Genomic DNA, 15,715 nt, shown 5'->3' with positions numbered 1-15,715 from the left:
CGTGCTCAGCACAAGGGGGCCCTGGTCCTTGACTGAGGTACTTGACTGTACTGCCACAAGACAAATAACAACAATAGGCTAACGTTGCAAAGGGGACAATGAGTGTGGAAGCCAAGCCATCCTGCAGCACCGTCACAGAAAGAGCCCACGGCCCAGGGCACTCATTCTTAATCGATGCTTATGTGGCTCCAGCTCCAGGCCGGGGGATTTTCTATTACTGCTAAGAGATCCTGTAGTGTTGGTCTCGGTCCAGGAAATGCCCGTTCCGCCAGCAGGAGATCCCTGCACAGGGCCCTGGAGCTATGGGAGAGCGGGAGCTCATTCCAAGAGTGACTGGACGCTGCGGAGCCAGCCCAGCCCTCTTGAACTGGGGATCGTCAGGGGCTGTTCAGAACTCAGCCCTCCCCTGCTGGAAACGGGCCAGTCTTCGGTCAGGGCTACCTTTTGGAATAATAATGCTGCCACCTTGTGGGGAAACCTCAGAAGAGCAAGCAGAGCAAGTCACCCCCTCCGCTGGGCGAGCATCTACCCAGGCCTTGTCTTCACTGGGATACCAGGCTCTAACCTCCTGGTAGTGAACGAGTAACTGACACCAGGTAAAATCCAGGTTGTGGTTTTTCCCATGAGTTCGCAGCTCCAGATAAGCCCTAGGCTCCCCTGTAGACTTTACCTCGAGCTGCGAACTCTTGGGAGAACCACAAACTGCCGTGTGTTCACTAGGGTTTGACCTAATGTCAGTTTAATACGAGGTGAGCACCCACCTTGCTCCTGGTGCAGACGTGCCCGAAAGGGCGGGCCCTGAGCCGTGTTTGGGGAACCCTGACGCCTCCCCTTCAGAAACGCACACCTCCAGAGGGCGCTTTTTCCCAAGGTCGAGCGCAGGGTCTCTTGCTGTCAGTCTGGGCAGTGCCCAGCCCAGGGGGGTCCTAACCTGGCTGGGGGCCCTGGGTGCTGCCATAACGCTGAGAACCGTTAGCTCCCTTAGCTCCCTGCCACTTGTCTCGCAGCTGAGAGGCAGGGCTGGCGCAGGCAGCAGGTCCCACTCGGCTGTTCTTTGCTGTGCTGCCGTTTACTGGCCGCCACCCGTCGTGGGCCCCCGGGGGCAGGGACTGTCCTGACGTGTTTGGAAAGTGCCTGGCAGACACTGGCTGCTGCTACCCCAAGTAGTAATAAGAGCAACCCATAACTCAGCGGGCCAGCGTGGGACATGTTCCCCTGATGGGGAGTCCTTCCCTGAGCCTCCCAGCTCATGCCCCAAGGCAGAGAAGCAGTGACAGTGTCATCCTGACTCCCTTGTGGAGTGTGCCTGCCTCTGTCTGTCCCAGACCCCTTTCAAGCCCTACCACGGTTATCAGTAACGGGCCAAGTTCGGACCTGCTAGGAGCCGGTGCCGCTCCATCAGCTCCACCACTGACACCAGGCCTGAGCTTGGCTCCGTCTCTCTGGAGTAACTTGCCCTGATGCTGGCCTACAGGCTGGCGGGAGTCCAGGTGCCTGCACCATTGACAGGGAGCCCAGCCAACGGGTGGGTGGGGCAGCGTCTGGAGCCCCTGGACTGAGTGAGGGGAGGAGGGGTGGGCCAGACGGTGTCATGTGCTGGCGGAGAGGAGCCGGGAGCAGACAAACGATGCCAGCTCTCCAGTTCCCCCCTTCTTGGGTGACTCCTCTGCACCATGGAGCCCCTTGCCCTCCTGGCACAAGGAGCCTGGCAGCAAGCTAGACACACTTGGCACGGGTCAGCAACCACAAACAGCCCACCCTGGGGATTCATCGCCTCAGGAACCCCTCCCCCCAGTTAGAGATCTGCTACCCCCTTTGCTGGTAGGCTCAGCCAAGAGACCAAAGGCTGAGCAGACCCCACTCCCCCTCGCTCTCTGAGGCCCATTGGTGGGGCAGCAGGGGCCAGGTCTGCAGCGTTGATACCCGGGCTGGACCAAGGCACCTCCACCTCCCAGGCTGCCCATCAAATCATGCACCTTTCACCAGGACCAGATTCTCCTCTCCCAGCTTTGTGTGAGTTGTAGAAACTCATCAGGAAAGCCCACGCAGAAAGCCCTCCTATTTCCCCTCACCGGCCAGAGGCTGGTGAACATGTGACCCGTCTTTTCTGTAAGAGGAGAAATTCTCCCCTGGGGAGAGGCCCTGCCTGCCAAGTATCCCACAAGCACATTTTTATGGCATGACGCCAATGGGGCCTCTGCTAAAAAAAAAAAAAAAATTAATGGGGGCGATGGGACGAGAGTAAGATACAAGGTCTGAACGGGGCTTTAAACTGCAGGCAAGCTCGGGAGCTGCTGATCTGTAAGCCTCGGCCAGAGCGGTCTGCCTCTGCGCTCCCTAGGGCACGGCTGATTTCCTCTCTCTGCCTGCAAAGTGCTGGCCAAATATTACAAAACATCCTTTTCCTTTTAGCTCGTAGCCTTCGGAAAGATCCCCCCCTCTCCCCCCCCGCCACTGTCTGTCCCGCTCTGCTGCTGGCCATCCCCTTCCTTCCCCACAGTCCCTTCCCGGTGCAGGGCTTGCTCGCTGCTTTCCAAGAAGCAAGAGGCAGGTAGTGCAGTGAGAGTCGAATCACCAAAGAAACCCGGGAGAAGCCAGCAGCTGGAAAGGTAGGGAAGGAAAGGGAGCTCTTGGAGCTTTCTCGTCAGACTGTGGGGGAAAGGGGCTGGCAGCAATTCAAGCTTCAGCCGGGGTTACTTTCCCTGCACCTTTGCCTACTCCTAGGAGAAGAGTTGGGGCATAGTCCTGCTCCTGGGGAAACCAGTGGCATGGATCCTATTGACTCTGGCATGAGCAGGATGGGGCCTGGCCTGACTGGAAGGGGAGGTGGTTGTGGCCCCATCACAGGGCTGAGAGGTAGCTGCTGTGATGGAGAATTGCTTTATTTATTCATGAGGTCATGTTGCTCACAGCAGTGGGATTGTCCCCCTGCCCTTGGAAATGGGTATTTTCCTCCTCAGAATGGGGAACGGGCTCCTAGAACCGCCGGCTCCTGGTGGAAGAGAGTTGCTCAGACCCTCCTGCACCGCAGACTCCGATTGCCTGGGTGCTCCTTTGAAGTGCCTTGGGAACTTGGGTGCATGGGTTGTGGGTGGGCTGATGCGGGGGAGAGCCACTGGAAGGGTGCTGTAGCAAGGCGCTGCGGGGAAGAGACGCTGCACAGGGCTGTCAGGAGGCAGCTGCAGCCAGGGCTGTGAGTGAAGGCTGCTTTCAAGTGTCAGAGAACTAAAGTTTCCATTCTTAGCCAGGCAGAGATTGGGGCATCCAGTAACATCCCCACGAGCCAATGCCCCCTGATCCCAGACCCCTTCCCTTTCTCCCAGAAGGAGAGCAGAGCTGGCTGGGTTTTCTCCAGCACCCATCATGTTCCTGACCCCCAGGGAGCCCTGTGCAGGGGTGAGCTGGTGCTGGCAGTGCAGGGGCCATGCTGTTATACCAATAAATTAAAAACCAGCAGGATCTTATTAAAGGGAAAAAGGCAAAATGCCACATTTATTGTGAATACAGAAAGAATCATAGTAAGCAGTTAGTTACAGCTATAACATTCCATTCAATCTCATATTTATTCACACATTCATTCATACACACACACACAGGTTCTGCAAGGTTGTTATCATAGTTACCAGCCTTAGAGTTGCTCATGCCAAGCCACTGGCCAGGTGGCCTGGACATGAGGAGGGAGCAGGGCCTCATCAGATGCACATCTGATGCTCCTGGAAGTTGGTTTGCAGAATCAGACCCCAAAGTTCTCACTTTCTAGAGTCCATTTTTATAGGAATTTCTTCCTATGCCAGTCTGTGGGAATTGCTTCATCATGCTGTTGCCGAATCAATCGGCAGATGGCACATTCCTGACAGCTCCGTGCTGCCATATGTTATCTTGTTCTTTGGTTTTCCCATTCTTGAGGCTGTTGGGTGGATTCCAGTCTGCCCTCCGGGGGTCCTCTGGTTATTTCCACTTGACGCCTTCTTCAGTCGATCGATGGACACTGGATTCTTAGGCTGGCACCTCCCTGATCATTCAATTATTAGCCACACCAAGCATCCATCCACATACATCCTCTATCTCTATTTTAATCACAATTGTTAATACAACAAAAGGGCGGGGAGTCTCTGGGTGCTGTTTCTGTTGTTACAGAGTATTGCTTTGAGTCTCTCTCTCTGTGAATTGCTTTGAGAACAGACTCTCTTAGAATGTACTAACGCAGTTAGCAGCTTGCAAGTTTCACACAGAGAGGGAGAGAAACAGTACCAAAAACCAAGAGACCTCTTAATTAGTAATACCCTGGAATTTAAACTATGGGGAATCAAACTCATTTGTGATTTTAATACAGACCTTCTTCTTTAATATGATCCAACAATGCAAGCCAATGTAGCAGACATCCTGCGCTCACCCCCAGCCCTGCGCATAGATCCTGAGGAAGGGCGGGAATGGGGTGGGACGCTGGAGTTATCCCGCCCTCTTTTCCCAAAGTACCCTGAGAATTTTAACATCTGCCCGGCCCTGCCATCACTGGGGATGAACAGGAAGGACCTTCCGCCTCTGAAAGGCAACACCTGGAACAGTGCAGCCTTCTCCCCAGCCCATGGGGTCACCGTTGGGTACCCGTCAGAGATAGGCAGACGGGACATCTCTCCGAAAGGTCAGTGTCTCTGACAGAGCACTTCGACGCTCTCCTCTTGTAGCACTGGGCCCAACAGCCCTAAGACACCTGTGGCAACCAACAACCTCCCTGTGGCCTTCTGGCTCAACAGGAACCTAGCCATGAGGCATAGCCACGGATTTTCAGCCACCCTCACTGCTTGGGGTCTGTGCAGTTACCTGGAGCCCCCCTCCAAGGTCTTCATCATGACGGCTGCTGGCATAGCTAAGGGGGAGCAGCTGGTCCATGCAAGGGAGACAACTCGTGTTCACACCACACAGATGCTTCTGATAATCAAGAAGCAGGGCAATGTGCAGGGGCCTCTCTGCCCATGGAAGTCAGGGGACAGTAACCTTTCTCCAGACACAAAGGTCCCCCTTAAAGTTAGTGATGTTTTTAGCTTCTGCCTAGTAACCCTCAGCACCTAACCCTCAGGGGTCCCGGCTCAGCATCCCTTCTCTCAGAGGCTGCTGCAGGTAGCCAAGAATGCTGCATGTTCCCATGTTGGCTTTATATAAATTCATGGTACGCCCACATCTTGAATATTGCGTACAGATGTGGTCACCCCATCTCAAAAAAGATATATTGGAAAATGTTCAGAACAGGGCAACAAAAATTATTAGGGGTATGGGAACTGCAACCATATGAGGAGAGATTAATAAAACTGGGACTTTTCAGCTAGGAAAAGAGACGACTAAGGGGGGATATGATTGAGGTCTATAAAATCATGACTGGTGTGGAGAAAGTAAATAAGGAAGTGTTATTTAAACCTTCTCATAACACAAGAACTAGGGGTCACCAAATGAAATTAATAGGCAGCCCATTTAAAACAAACAAAAGGAAGTATTTCTTCACACAAAGCACAGTCAACCTGTGGAACTCCTTGCCAGAGGATGGCGTGAAGGCCAAGACTATACCAGGGTTCAAAAAAGAACTAGATAAGTTCATGGAGGGTAAGTCCATCAATGGCTATTAGCCAGGATGGGCAGGGATGGTGTCCCTAGCCTCTGTTTGCCAGAAGCTGGGAATGGGCGATGGGATGGATCAATTGGTGATTCCCTGTTCTGTTCATTCCCTCTGGGGCACCTGGCATTGGCCACTGTCGGCAGACAGGCTACTGGGCTAGATGGACCTTTGGCCTGACCCAGTCTGGCCGTTTGTATGTTCTCACGTAGGCGAGGCAGGGTGTGAGACAGCTGGGAGGCAGAGCCTGCTAACAGCAGTAAAGGCTCTGCAGCAGCACTGTCTGCTGTCCCCGTCAGCCCCCACGAGTGCTGTGCTTGGAGCAGGTTGGAGCCTGTGTAGCATTCAACGAGGAATCCGGAGGCTCCAAGGAGGCATTTAAGCCAGACTCCCTGTGACAGCCAGACACAGCCTTAGTCATGTTCCCCAGAAACAAAACATAAAACCTGAGCCCCAGGGCAGCAGGCAAGGGCTTGGTGCGCTCTTTTTCCAGGCACATAGAACTTTTCATGGAATTAGTTTCTGACTAATTATTACCAGCTGTTTCTTTGCTGGCAGCAGCCGCTACACAGGCCGGCTCACGCACGTCGGTCCTGAGGGTGCCCGAGGGCTGTGGGGCTGCGGCCGACGGCAGGAAGCTGTTCTGAACTTCACGGGAAGGAGCAGGGACTCCGCGGTGGATTTCTCCACAGCCTTTTGAGTAAGTAGATTCCCAGCGCGCTCTGTGCTCGGGCACCGCGTCTGGCTGCTGTGTAAGCAAGGTCGGCGGTTGTCTAAGTTTCTCTGCAGGACAGGCCTGCTGCGTTTCTGCCTCTGGATGATCCCGAGGACAGCCAGTCGCTTCGCTCTGGGAAACTGGTTTACTGGCATGCAATACACAGCATCGGGAGCCAGTCTTCAATGCTTTCAGCTGGGCCTGAATAGCCAAGGGCTTGTTTGCGGTGCATGGCCATTACAGGTCCTGTGATACCTTCCACAGCTTGGAAATGAAGCCAGGTGTCCTGACTCTCAGACCTGTGCTCATTTCCAGACTCTGGGAGGAGTGTTATCGAGTGGACAAGTCATCTCACCTCACTGCGTCTGCACCTTCCCCATCTGAAAAACGGGACAATAATCCTGGCCCACTTCACTGGGGGCTGGGAGGCTTAATTAACGTTTGTCAAGTGCTTTGAGAGCTAGCGACGGGTGAGGTGATATGAGAGAGCGCAGCGTTTAGATTCTCGGGGTCGAGAGCCCTCTTTTCTCTCACGAATGGCTCAATAATTGTCAGCCACGCAAGCGTGTGAGTGTGTGAATGCACGTGTGTGTGTGTGTGTGTGTGTGTGTGTGTGACGATATCTGACAGTAGCACAGTGACGGGGGCACTTGTTTATCAGTGGCAGGGAGAGGCCCCTTTGCCAGCGGCGCACTGTGTCTGCAGATGTGACTGAAATAGCCCTGAGCCCCGTAATTAGACCCCCGGAAGAGCTCTGCCCACATGCAGGCTGACACCGCATGCATGTCCCCTTCGCTCGTTCAGCATCCGGTACAGAACAGCCTGGCCCCTTCCCACACCGCCGAGGTTCATTTGCCAATGCACACATGCTGCGTGAGTGTTGGCTCCATTTGACAGTGGCTGCATGGCAGCCCATGTAGCGAAGGAGCGAGCCACTGATGGCCCCTATGTGTTATGGGAGGATTCACCCTTTAAGGTCAGGTGGCTGTTTTGACAGGACCGACTTCTTAGGAAATATTGAATTCTTGCAGCTTGGCAGCACTCCCTGTCTCATGATGCCTGGTGAAGGCACATCTGTGAGATAAATCACTGAAGCCTGGAGAGAACACCACAGCCCTGCAGTGAGGTCAGGAGCCAAAAAGCCGTCTTCAGTCTGCTTGGGGAGGCAAGGTGGCAGGGTTGAGTTGAAATGCAGCAGTTATGGTAGTGTTTTGCATCTGCAGGGCTTTACAGAGGCAGAGAACAGCAGCATTTTAAAAGCTATTTTAAACGAAAATAGCTGCTGGGAGTTATTTTAAAACCAGAGGCAGCAAAATTAAAGAGCTCTGTTGGCCCACAGGAGCCCTGCCGGTCTCAGGGCACTGCCCTTGTAACTTTCCTTCCCACCACGTCAGTGCAAGGATCTGTTATGACTGTGAGCAAAGACCAGCTCCTTGTGAATGTCAAACTGTTTCCAGCTGTTTCCGTATTAGTCAGACCCGTGGGTGAGGCAGAGACAATACTTACCCCACAACTGCAAAGTGAAAGAGACAGAAATAATGCAGGGAGCAGCGAATGCCCATCCTGGTGTTCATGATTCCCGAGTCCAGCAACGCTACCCTCTGGCAAAGCCTGGCTCCGGGGTCACTGTGTTCTATGGAGTCTATCCAAAATCTCAGGGCTTAAAAACATGTTACTACTTATTTGATTAGTGTGATGCTCCCATAAATGTGGCATCTGGGCTATGACATTGGAAGGCTGGACTTTTCAGTAAGGTTCAGCACCCACATTGGGGCCAGACTTTCGATAGAGCTCAGCACATTGGCTGCACGTTGGTCGCTGAGCCCTTTGGAAAATCTGGCTCCGGTAGTGGGTGAGGAGCTCTTGGAAATCTGGCCCTGAAGGTACTGGATTAAGGTGCCCACAATGAGCAGCACAGACCTCCTGGGCTAAAGACCCCCTGGAAAACACTCTGCTTGCATTCCCCCCCTCCCCTCCCCAGCTCATATCTAGGGAGGGTCAGTGTCAGGGGGAGCATCTTTTCTGATCTCAGCCCAGGGGAGTTGTTGTTTCTTTTACTGTTTGCACAACCAAATATATATGCAGTAACTGTGTTTACTAAGTAAATACAAACCTGCAGTTTAGCTACATCGAGACTGCCTCTAACGCAAAGAATGCAGGTACCACCACCAGAGGGCTTACAAGCTGTTAAAGTGCCTATCCTACACACTACAAAAAGAACAGGAGGACTTGTGGCACCTTAGAGACTAACCAATTTATTTGAGCCTAAGCTTTCGTGAGCTACAGCTCACTTCATCAGATGAAAGCTTAGGCTCAAATAAATTGGTTAGTCTCTAAGGTGCCACAAGTCCTCCTTTTCTTTTTGCGAATACAGACTAACACGGCTGCTACTCTGAAACCTACACACTACAGGAACTGACAAGACAAAACAGTTCTTTAAGATCCCAGCTGAGAAGCATAATGTACAATAAGTGTAGGCTTAAAGGTGGCAGGTAAAAACAACGGCATCAAAAATCATTTCCTCTTCACTTGCCTGCCGAGACCTGAGATCAGGGCTCTGCGCTTCCCCTGCTGCAGCTGGGAACACCCAGACCTCTGGCACGCTCGAAGGAAGGCTGCTCTCGGCTCTGCTTTACTGCGAGGGTTTCCCTGCCACAGGGTCACCGGAAGGCAGGTGTTCGCCAGTAAAGAGCCCGTCAGGTCCTCTCTTCAACCTTGCCTACATTAGAACATTCCACGGGCTACCATCTAGCCGGTCTACAAAGCACCCCGTGTCCCCAGGGACAGCTTCGTCCAGCAGCGCCCTGGCTTTCACTCCACCAACATGCCTGCACTTGCTCTGAGCTTGGCTAAGAGCCACGCTATTCAGCATCATCTCACTGCCAGTGCAGACAGCAAGGGGTGGCTTAACAGCTGCACCGGTGCGATCAGTCCTTCACACACTGTCCTGCCTTGTCCCTTTAGCAGGCGCTGTGCTGTCGACTAGGCTCTTAAGGGAGCTTTTTCCAGGCTATTCTCTGAGCCCTGCTCTTGATTGTTCAGGGACAAATGGCTGTTTGGGTTATTACCCCACCCCACCCATCAAATCCTTGAATGAGATGAACAATAAGTGCCTCGGATGGCTGGAGGCCACTCTTTGGGAGTTACCACTGATAAGTAACCCAGACAATGCCCCTGCATGTCAAGGAGGCCTTGGGAACCGCTTGCACTGCTCAGCCACTGGCAGGGGACATTGCACACGTCAGCTGGCTTTAGCCACATCCTAGGGGCTTTAGCCACATCCTAGGGACGTGCACTCGGGTGGGAGACCTACTGCAGTGACTTTCAACTGACTTGGCTTTCTTCTGGGTGATACTCAGGGCAGCAGGAGCCTCCAGACCATTAGACTTTTCCCTGAAAAGAGCTGAACCACAGAAGGTAATTTTCCCTTGTCTAAAATAATTTCTTTAGACTCTGGGGAATTTGGGATGGTTTTCGTGCTCCTGTGATTAGAACCATCCTAAATGCTGTAGTCTGTGATCCCTTTGCATGCAGAGGGGAGAAATTCTGGGTCTTTATTTATGTGGACAACATCTGGCATCTTTCAGTGTTGTGTGGATACGTGGGTACGTGCAGTGCAGGGCTCATCCAAATGAGTAATGAGTATTTTACCGCATCAGACGAATCCCCCAAGGAAACAACCCAGCAATAGAGCTGTGGTGAGATGATTTTTTGTTTTTGTGGGAAAAAATTTAAAAGAAAACAGAAAAGAGTTTTCCTTTATGTTGACATTTTTCTTTGAAAATGTTTGGGTTTTTGTCAAACAAAAAAGTAAAATCCCCAAACTGAAAAGTTTTCAGTCTTTGAGTTTTCATTTTTTTATAAAAATGCCCAGAATTAGCCACAGCCGTTTTCTTGTTGTCAAAAAAGCCACTTTTTGTCACCCCCCCCCCCCCAAAAAAAGGAATGTTCAAATGAAAAACTTCAAGCCGCGATGTCGTCATCTATGTGTTTCAAATGCTGATCATCAAGACCAGTCCAAGGGCCAAGGCAGGACCAAGTAACCCTAGACCACCCCGACAGGTGTTTGTCCAACCTGTTCTTAAAACCCCCCAATGGTAGGGATTCCACAACCTCCCTTGAAAGCCTGTTCCAGAGCTTAGCTACCCTTAGAGTTAGGCAGTTTTTCCTAAAATCTAACCTCAATCTTCCTTGCTGCAGGTTAAGCCCATTACTTCCTGTATGACCTTCAGCGGACATGGAGAACAATCCATCTCCATCCTCTGTATACCAGCCCTCTGGTTCCCCCCTCCCACTCGTCATCTTTTCTCAAGACTACACATGGCCAGTTTTTTAACCTTTCCTCATAGGTCAGGTTTTCTAAACCTTTTATCATTTTTGTTGCTCTCCTCTAAACTCCCTCCAATTTATCCACATCTTTCCTAAAGTGGGGCACCCAGACCTGGACAGAGTCCTCCAGCTGAGGCCTCACCAGTACTGAATAGAGCAGGACAGTTACCTCCCGTGTCTTACATAAAACACTCCTGCTAAATGCAGCCCAGAATTATATTCGTCTTTTTCACATATGCGTCACATTATTGGCTCATATTCAATTTGTTATCCACAGTAACCCCCAGATCCTTTGCAGCATTCCTGTGGAATGGTTTTCTCCAGGAGCAGAGGCTATTTTCAGGGAAACACAGCGCTGATGGAAATATCTGCCTCATCAGGGATTCCTTGATTGGGTTCCTGATTGCCCCAGATAAGAGCCACTGAGCCTGTGATTGCTCTTGACACAAACTCAAGAGGAGATTATTTTTCAGCAGCTGTGAATCAGATTTGGCAATTGTTACATACAAAAATGTTTGTCTGTTCCTAAAATGCAACATTAAGAACCCTGGTCTTGGGACATGTCCTGCTGCGTAGATGGGATTTCGATGGCCTTTGCCATTCTGCCAGTGTACACTTTAGCGTATTACATATAAGAGGGGTACAGCCCTCAAATTCACAAAAAAACCCCAACAACCCTGGAAAATAGCCAGTTCCAACATAAACATGATGGGCCTTGATTCATGTCTCTGGATACTGGTTCTTTGATACCAGACTATCGCTGTGGTATCATTAATGTTACGGACGAGAGTATTATAGTTAAACACAGACAGTGCTGGATCTTCTGCACCACTACAATACAATGGCAGCACATGGATTTCGTGGTGAGAGCAGGGAAGTGTGTCTAGTTCGGAGCTTGGAGTCCGAACCTCTGGGAATCGTGACTCCTGGATATTGTCTGTGGTTCTGCTACTTTCTTGCAGCATGACCTTGGGCAAGTCTGTGCCTCAGCTTCTTACTGTGGAATGGGGCTAACAGCTGCTTACAGAGGATCTGAGAGGGCTGATTAATTAATGTGACCAGATAACACAGTGATGGGCACCTGACAGATAGATGGACTAGACACGATGGGCTAGATCCTCCACTTGGGTGAATCTGTAGCTCCATTGAGTTCGGTGGAGCTATGGTGATTTATACCAGCAGAAGATCTGGCTTAATGACTGTGAAGGTCAACGATATCCTCAGATAAAAGGCTCCAGAAAAGTGCAAATGATTGTGATTTCTATGCAAAAGGTAAAATACTCCATCTCCAATTACAGCTTTGCATGGTAATGTTTAGTTCAATAAAATAGGCTATAACTCCATATTATTACACCGATACGTGGCTGTTATTTTAACCACAGAGGCACATCCAGATGACAGCTTGTCATCGTTAATAAAAATGAAAATCACTAGTGCTGAAGAATGGTTGACGATTGCCCAGTAACCACTACATACCAACTGCAACAAGTCATGCACTCTGTACACAAACAGGGAGAGCTGAAGGCTCATTCGCAAATCCGCCAGAAAACATCAGATGTGTCAGCATCCCCTTCCCGTACCATGTTCGTTTCTTATAACGATGCATTTACCAACATAATTTTAAACTATATCTGTAGGTGTACACCTCGTATTACAATAGCTGCCATCCCTTCCTGTTGTAAGACCATCACCACGGGCCCCATGCCATGTCTTTTATGCATAAAAACAGCCACAGGCTTCTCTGGGAGAGTTTCTGGCATTGGAAGTACATAGTTGGGTCCCAAGCACTCACTACAATTTGTTTCAGTAGTTTGTTAGTTCAAGAATTCGTTATAGGCCAGGTTTATATGGATGAAAGTCTCCCATGCCTGTGTGTGAGAGATCCTGTCCAGACTGTAGGAAGGTTTTTTGAAAACTAAGCTGGTTTTGTTACAATTGGAGCATTTTAAACCATTTGCTGGTATTTTCTGTTGGGCTGTTTGCTGGTTCTTAGGGTGCAACTGGCATCTTTATAAAATGTTTGTTTCTCTCCTACTTGGACAAAAGTATTATGCACCCCTTGGAAACAGGGTTTTGTTACAGGGCTGTTGTTATGGTGCAGGTAGCGCTCTAATTCTATCCCCCCACCTTTAGACGGGTGTGAGTAAATAGTCAACAGGGCTAAGGCCTGCTCTTCCTTTGCAATTTGTACCTGCAGAATGAATTGAAATCAGAGCACCTGCAGCTCCAGCTGCTTGAGTTGCACTCACAGTCAGGGAGCGAGAGCTGCAAGCACCCAGATTTGCACCCACCCTTCAACTGTAGGTGCAACTGCACCTAGGAAAGGAAGAACGGACCTCAGCACTTTTGAAAATCTGCCCCTCAGAGCTGACTGAAAATGACAACCCCCCATCCCGGACACCAGCTAGTTGAGTTTGTTTGGGATGTTTGACATTGTGATAATTCAGAGATAGTGAGCAAGGAAAAATGGTATGTCACCAGTTTGCTGGGGTTTAGTTCTTATTCTTTTTTACTGGGGCAAGGAATGTAAATGTAAAACATCAGCTTTGGCCCGGACTCAACATCCAGGGAGCTTGGGACCTGTCTGGAGGAATTCTGTGAGTCAGTAACAGCGGTAGGCGTCTGCATGTGCAGTATACTCCTGCTCCTTTAAACAATGCAGAAGGGGCACACCCACAAAATGCTGTAAGCCCTAGGGCCTGCAGGCTTTCCCCTCCTGGCTGAGCGAGGTCTCTTTTGCTGAGCCCCCAAGATGTCTGACTCCCATTCCGCACAGTGTCAGGCACGCAATTCTCCGCAGTGAAATCTGAACGGAGGGTGAAATGTCCTGATCTCACACTGAAAAAGAGGATTCAGGGATTGCAGGGAGGGCACCCGTCCCCCCAGCTCCCTGCTGCAGGCACTCCTCTCCACCCATGCAAATTCACTGCCCTCTGCTGCAGAGCATCCTCTCCCTGCCCTTCATCCACCCCTCCACACACTGCCCCCTCTGCAGGGCACACCCCTCCACACTCGCTGCCCCCCTGCTGCAGGGCATCCTCACCCCCCTCCATGCCCCCCCCACACACTGCCCCCTCTGCAAGTCACCCCCTCCATGCAACCCCCCCACACTCACATCCGCACCCCGCCCAGGCTGCCACCTCTGCAGGGCGCCCCCTCCATGCAACCCCCCCACTCACATCCTCACCCCCCCGGCTGCCCCCTCTGCAGGGCACCCCCTCCATGCAACCCCCCCACACTCACATCCTCACCCCCCCAGCTGCCCCCTCTGCAGGGCACCCCCTCTATGCAACCCCTCCACACTCACATCCTCACCCCCCCCAGACTGCCCCCTCTGCAGGGCACCCCCTCCATGCAACCCCCCCACACTTACATCCTCACACCCCCCCGGCTGCCCGCTCTGCAGGGCACCCCCCTCCATGCAACCCCCCCACACTCACATCCTCACACCCCCCCCCCGGCTGCCCCCTCTGCAGGGCACCCCCTCCATGCAACCCCCCCACACTCACATCCTCACACCCCCCCCCGGCTGCCCCCTCTGCAGGGCACCCCCTCCATGCAACCCCCCCACACTCACATCCTCACCCCCCCCCCGGCTGCCCCCTCTGCAGGGCACCCCCTCCATGCAACCCCCCCCACTCACATCCTCACCCCCCCCCCAGCCCCTCCCCGCGGCAGCAGCTGCTCTCGCCCGGGCGGGCTGGAGCGGGGAAGAGTCCGAGCGCTGCCGGAGGAGCCGCGCCCTGCACGGGGAGCACGGGGGACCGGGCACCGCGCTCCCGGGGCGCCCCCAGCCGAGCCCGGGCCGGGTCTCTGCCCCCGCGCCGCGCCGCTCGGGCGCTTCCCGGCAGCCCCGGGGCTGGGGACTGCAGCCCCCAGCCCGGCGGGGAGCAGGCACCATGGGAGGGGCGCAGAGCCACAAGCAGAAGGAGTCGGCGGCAGGGCAGAGACCCCCGGGGCGCGAGGAGACCAGGCAAGTCCCGGGGGGCGAAGGCGCAGCACTCGGGGTTACACTCGCAGGGGCGCGGGACCCCAATAACCCCAACTCTCAGCACCTGCCCTGCGTGACCTTTCCTGTTCCCTGCCCTCTCTGGCTGAGGCTCGGGGCGCAGGACAGGCTGGGCATATGGGGGTTGTGACTCGCCCCCTGTCCATGTTCCCCATGCCTGCCCTCGAACCACCCAGCTGGGTGTGAGCTCTGCCGCTGCCACGCAGAAGGGGAGGGGGTCTGGGTTCCCCTGCCCGAAGAAAGTGACTCAAAGTCTGTCATGTTGGGGCTGCTTGGAACTAGAGAGTTTTCTAGTGGTTTGTTTTAAAAAAAGAAGTTATTTAGTATGACACAGTCACATAAATAAGATGCTTCTGGTGTCTGCTCACTCTTTTCATGTGGGAAAGAACTCACACGCTGACATTCAAAGCTCCAAAACCTGTTTTGTGCAGGAAAAAAATGGTTTGCAAGTGTGTGTATAAGCTAGAAAGAAGTTATTAGAGTGGTTATTGGTGAGACACCTTCTCTTTCCTGATAGAGTGCTGTGTTTGTTTCATACTGCTACTAACCATGAAACTGCAGCTTCCAGATCCTTATGTTATGCTGTCCTGCTCCCATTTTATCTGAAGTTTAAAGTCAAAATCAACAGTTGCCATTTTGTTTATATTTCCCAGTCATAATGAAAACCGCAAGGAGTGAACTTTATAATTAAAGTGAAATGGTATAAAGTGACCCCATGGGTATAAAGCAGGTTATAACAAGTGGAAATTGGTGTTACCAGAGCAGGCTAGACCAGTTAGGAGAGAGAGGGAGAGGTTGATACGTTTTTTCTCAAAGTGGCTACGAAGTCTGGTCCATTTTTCAAACTTGTGACCTCAAAATGCCTTTGCCTTTAAGAAATAATCTGATTTGGCACATGAAACAGCCCTGCCTTGCTGGGACTTTTTGTTTGTTTGTTTCACCGATGGGAACAGAACAGAAGTCTGTTCAACTCAGCACCTCTCAGTATAATCCGGAAAGTTTTCAGCTAGATAAAATCGCAGTCCCACAAAGAGATCCCAGGCTTTTATAGAATAAA

The 15,715-nt window shown here is 52.0% G+C and overlaps 1 protein-coding gene across 4 annotated transcripts in view; it reads left to right on the top strand.

The window, feature by feature from the left end:
- Window positions 1-2,514: 2,514 nt before the first annotated feature.
- The window catches only part of TACC1 (transforming acidic coiled-coil containing protein 1), a 79,989-nt gene continuing 66,788 nt past the window's right edge, over window positions 2,515-15,715 (top strand). Inside the window, exons 1-2 of one of the 4 annotated variants that reach the window (XM_043536424.1) lie at window positions 2,515-2,609; window positions 6,167-6,305. Coding sequence is in view for 1 of the 4 variants with exons in the window: in XM_043536421.1 (XP_043392356.1) it covers window positions 14,549-14,622 (74 nt within the window). In the remaining 3 variants the exon portion in view is untranslated. Of the gene's footprint in view, window positions 2,610-6,163; window positions 6,306-8,706; window positions 9,738-14,360; window positions 14,623-15,715 lie in introns of those variants that run through there. The other 3 variants (XM_043536425.1, XM_043536427.1, XM_043536421.1) reach the window with 3 other exon arrangements.

The sequence above is a fragment of the Chelonia mydas genome, chromosome 26, assembly GCF_015237465.2.
Source record: "Chelonia mydas isolate rCheMyd1 chromosome 26, rCheMyd1.pri.v2, whole genome shotgun sequence".
Lineage (NCBI taxonomy): Eukaryota > Metazoa > Chordata > Testudines > Cheloniidae > Chelonia > Chelonia mydas.
Note: the sequence above shows the minus strand (reverse complement) of the source record. Positions and strands in the feature narration are given on the sequence as shown.